General features: G+C 47.8%; 1 protein-coding gene across 1 annotated transcript; it reads left to right on the plus strand.

Moving 5' to 3' along the window:
- The first annotated feature begins 375 nt into the window (after positions 1 to 375).
- On the plus strand, positions 376 to 893 carry LOC101717299 (small ribosomal subunit protein eS24). Its single transcript, XM_004869183.3, has one exon. The coding sequence runs from the start codon at positions 436 to 438 to the stop codon at positions 826 to 828; it is 393 nt and encodes a 130-aa protein (XP_004869240.1). The 5' UTR covers positions 376 to 435; the 3' UTR covers positions 829 to 893.
- Positions 894 to 4,665: the final 3,772 nt, after the last annotated feature.

Here is a 4,665-nt window from a genome sequence, read left to right on the forward strand (position 1 = left end):
CATGCTCTTGAAGTGGACATTGGGGCCCTGGCCCCTTTCTTTCCCCTCTCTGCTTCCCAACAACCATTCCCTCCATGATGCCACCACAGGCCCCAAACAACAGGGCCAAGTGACCGTGGACTGAGACATCTGAAACTGTGAGCCGAGATAAGTCTTTCCTGCTTAACTTGATTATCTCAGGTATTTTGTTGTAGTAATAGAAAGCTGACTAACACAGGTGAATAAAAGAATTAGATAAATAAGTGGCACTAAGTTTCAGGAATGCTAAGGAAATAAGTAAAGCAAGAAAAGGTGTTTCCAGTGAAGTGGAGGAAAAGTAATACCATCTCCTCACCTACCGCAAGGGTTATGACTGTCATCTCTATAACAAAAGACAGATTAGCAAGAGGAGGACAGCTCTTTTCCTCCCTGGCTGCCTGAGGATCTGTTGCCATCATGAATGACACGGTAACTATCCGGACCCGGAAGTTCATGACCAACCGACTACTTCAAAGGAAACAAATGGTCATTGATGTCCTCCATCCCGGGAAAGCAACAGTACCCAAGACAGAAATTCAGGAAAAACTCCCCCAAATGTACAAGACTACACCGGATGTCATTTTTGTATTTGGATTCAGAACCCATTTCGGGGATGGCAAGACAACTGGCTTCGGCATGATTTATGATTCTTTGGATTATGCGAAGAAAAATGAACCCAAACATAGACTTGCAAGACACGGCCTGTATGAGAAGAAAAGAACATCAAGAAAGCAGTGGAAGGAACGCAAGAACAGAATGAAGAAAGTCAGGGGCACTGCAAAGGCAAATGTTGGTGCTGGCAAAAAGTGAGCTGGAGATCGGAGAAGAGCCAAAGGAGTAAAGATTTTGCAGTGCCTGTCTGCAGTGACTGCAGGTTTTTTGCAAGAGGATTAATAAACTGTAAAAAATTCAAAAAAAAAAAAAGAGAGAAGAACATAACAAATTTATTTTACAAAGTTTTACATGACCTGGGAGCTTTCAGAAATGAACACCCAACGACTCAGGGAAAATTGTCTGTTTTTATTCTAAGTCTATTGAAAGAAATGGGTAGCTGTGAAGAACATGACTGGATAAAAAGGAGCTATGACCCAATACTACTAAACTTAGGGGTTCAGCGTGGTCTTTCTGTTCAAACACTTTTCTGTATCTCTGTAAGGCATTCCTTCTCCCTGGGTATGGGGCAGGACATGAGAGGCATTGGAGGGAAAGGAGCTACTAAGAGAGTGACTTTTCCAGGTTTTATGGGTTGCTTTGGACAGAGGAATTCTAGTTTCTCACTAGAACTGACCCACTTGGGGGAGAAAGTTGAAAGACAGAAAGGTCAGTGGGAGATGATGGAGAGACTTTCCTCCTAAGACTTTCCAGTCTCCTTTAGTTCTTAGACAACATGCAGAAGCACAGTACTTTGGGATATTGTGTTCAGGGTCTAATACCCAGGCAGCAAGAACCACATGTTCACTGGGTCTGAGGTCAGTGTGGACCACATGAAAGGCCCGGAGAGTGTCCCCTGTTCTCACAATACAAGAGGGATCTGGGTCGTGTTCCTCCAGAATATAGACTGGGCAGGGAGCAAGCAGAGCAGTGACAGTTAGGTAAGGTGGATTTAGCTTGGATTTCTAATGTCACCAAAGCCCCATGTGTTGAATGCTTAGTCCCCAGCACAGCGACAGTCCTGAGAAAGAGTTGGGAAACCTTGGTTAAGGATTCTTGGACCTGGACCCAAATTTACAGGGCAATGGAAGACATTTAAAAGGTTGACAGCAAGAGAGAAAAAACATATGCTCCATTCTTTAAAAAATGAATTCTACTGCAGGGTAAAAAAGGAATGGAGGGGCAAGAACAAGACCACTGCTCTCTGTGGTCCAGGAGAGAAGTGATGGCCACTTGGACTAAGAGGGAGAAACAGAGATGGGAGAAGTGAAGGTTCTAGAGAGGCCATGGTGGTATAAAATGGCACTGATGAAGAGGGAGCACCAAGCATGACTTTCTAATCCTGCTCACTGGTTTGAGTAACAAGGTGGGTGGCAGTGCCATGGTTAAGAGGAGGGACAGGCTGTGGAGGGAACAGGCTAAATTTGCAGTATGTTGTCCAGTTGGAGGGGTTTACATCTACGTGAACATGGAGATAATAGACATCTTTGTCTTTTACTGGCTAAAATTGCCTTCTCAGATGCATGTGCCTGGACCAAGGCAACATCCAGCCCATTTTACCTCAGTGCCGCCTGCCAGTCTCCCCCAGACCCAGGGAGCACAGCACCTAGAGATGGAGAAACGTCCTTCAGGCATTCCATGCTTCTCCTCAATGCCTTCCTCATTTCTGGCCGAGGAGAGAAAGGAGAAGCCTGCCTGCAGTTTCCACATAGAAGATGCTCTGATTTACCATGCCAGCACCACCCCTGCTTCCCGGCAGCCTCTTACATCCACACGTGGAAGCAAAACCCTAGAGCAGGGGAGGAGAGAAGGTAGCTTACCTAGTCCACCCTGCCTCCCTCAGCTCTGCCTGTTGCCCTGGCTAATGACATAATTGGCTGCTATTGACACAGCCCCGTCTTTCAAAAACCAAATAAAATAAGCCACCATGAAAGAAGCAATGCAGATAAAAAGCCCATTTCAAGACCCCTTCTGCTCTCTACAGTTCACTTTTTCTAATTCCTTTGATTGATTATATTGTCTTTAAAAAGAAAGAGAGAGAACAGAAGCCCTTCTCAGTAGCTGCACTGTGCCTGCTATGATTTCTCCTTCTGGGCAGTTTTCAGTCAATGGTCAGAAAAGAGCCTTTCCAAGCTGCACTCAGTGTGAGAGGTCCCGCCAAGAGGTTGCCCTAAGTCCACCCCACCAGATCTCTGCTTGGAAATCTGCATGTAGGAGTGGAGCAGGTTTTCTCTTCAGGGAAAAGAGGCACCAGTGGTGTGTTCTTGTTGGAGCAAGGGAAGACCCTTTGTCTCTCCTCCTCCAGCTCAGTCCTTCTCTTCTTCCTACTCATCTTTTCTTTAATGATAAGCAAACCCAAAAGTGCCAACTAGAGATGTGTTAAAGAGCTCCGAAGAGAAAGAAGAGTGTGCTTTGTTCTCACCATAAAATGGATGTGTCGGTCCTGATCCTCTAGACTGCAGAGACTGCACAAGGACTGAGAAGTAGGAGGTGCAAGGTTAGGAGGAAGATCAAAAGGAGGAGGTCAAGGCAAGAAGTGACTCCCAGGATGCTCTTCCGCTCTGGCTGGTGCTACCTGAGAAGGACAGCTAGGGAGCTGGGAGATGTGTTTACCTGACCCAGGCTTTCTCTGGAAGGCTGCAGGGAGAAACACGCTCCATCTGTCAGAGTAGCACACAGGAGGGATGAAGGGGTGGGATTGAGCTGCAGCCTCCCTTCCATCTCCCACCCCCTATTCTCTCAGTTTCATTCCCAAAGGTGCTGCTCCTCTGGCCTTCCAGATTACGTAACCTAGTCCCTGATCAGAGGAAACAAGGTCCCACCACTCACATGGCAGTGGTGTGCACAAGTCCAAAAGTCAAGGGGCAGGAAACTAACTGCAGTCTCCCTCCACAACTGCAAAGCCTCATTACCACGGTCTGCGTACATCCTGTGATTGGGCTGACTAAAGTCTGCCTTTACCAATCTTAAAAATTGGGGAGGGGTAAAGTGGAAAGGTAATAAGACTGACAAGAGGAAGGAAGATGAGGAGGAGGAGAAGGAGGTGACAGAGGAGAAGGAACAGGAGGAGGCTAGTACAGCTAAGGGACTCTGAGAAGGACCATAAAGTTCATGTCCCAGTGCCATGAATGAGTCCTTTTCCTTCCACAGATCAGTGGTTAGGCCTCCGTAGTGGCATGTGCATACAAGGAAGTGTGGCCAGCACTCACTGTGCCTAGAAAAATGGACAAAGATGGGGCTGTCTGTACTCTCGCATTTGGTATCTCCAAAACCTAGGTTCAGGGAGCACTGAGGGAGGACGAGGGCCAGGTGCCAGGGTCCCCACTGCTGGGAACTAAGGACTCAGAGAGGGACACGGGCACTAACACACAGAGGAGAGTGCTTATCCACCAGTCACCACGTTGGTGATGAGGAATGCCAGTCAGGGCCCATCCTTCCTTTCAAGGGCCACGGGGAGGTCAGCGTGCTGCTGTATCCTCTCTCTGCTGGTCCTCGGGATAGACTGTGCGTCCTTGGGTGAGGAGGATGGAAGATATAAACAGAGCACCCCCGTTTCCTGGCACCAGGACAGGAGAAGCCCCTGTCCTTGGCACGGAGTCCTCTTTAAGCATATTCTGTGGCCAGAGGAGCAACTCCACACCCCAGCAGTTTCATCCCTGGGCCTAGCCCGGAGGGCCTTGTTCATTTATTTCAAAGTAATCAGTCAGAGGGCAGAGCTTTCCAGATTCCTCTGTTGATCACGTGTCGGCCTCTAGGAGGAGGTTCCTTGGCTTTCCTCTGGCAGAGCTTTGTGCTCCGAACATCCTGCTCAGGGTGTTCAGGAATCCCTAATCATGAGCTGGACACTTGGAAGTCAGATGCAAGGCAGGCTGACAGGGGCAGGATCTTAGTGTCTGCTTAAACTGGATTGTGAGGGGTTTTAGACTCCCAAAAGTTAAACTTCAGTTGTAATAAATTAACATGTTATTGATGTAGAAGTCAGCATGTACAAAGTGC

The sequence above is a fragment of the Heterocephalus glaber genome, unplaced genomic scaffold, assembly GCF_053883595.1.
Source record: "Heterocephalus glaber isolate CG9 unplaced genomic scaffold, H.glaber_assembly_v1.0 deba00000613, whole genome shotgun sequence".
Lineage (NCBI taxonomy): Eukaryota > Metazoa > Chordata > Mammalia > Rodentia > Bathyergidae > Heterocephalus > Heterocephalus glaber.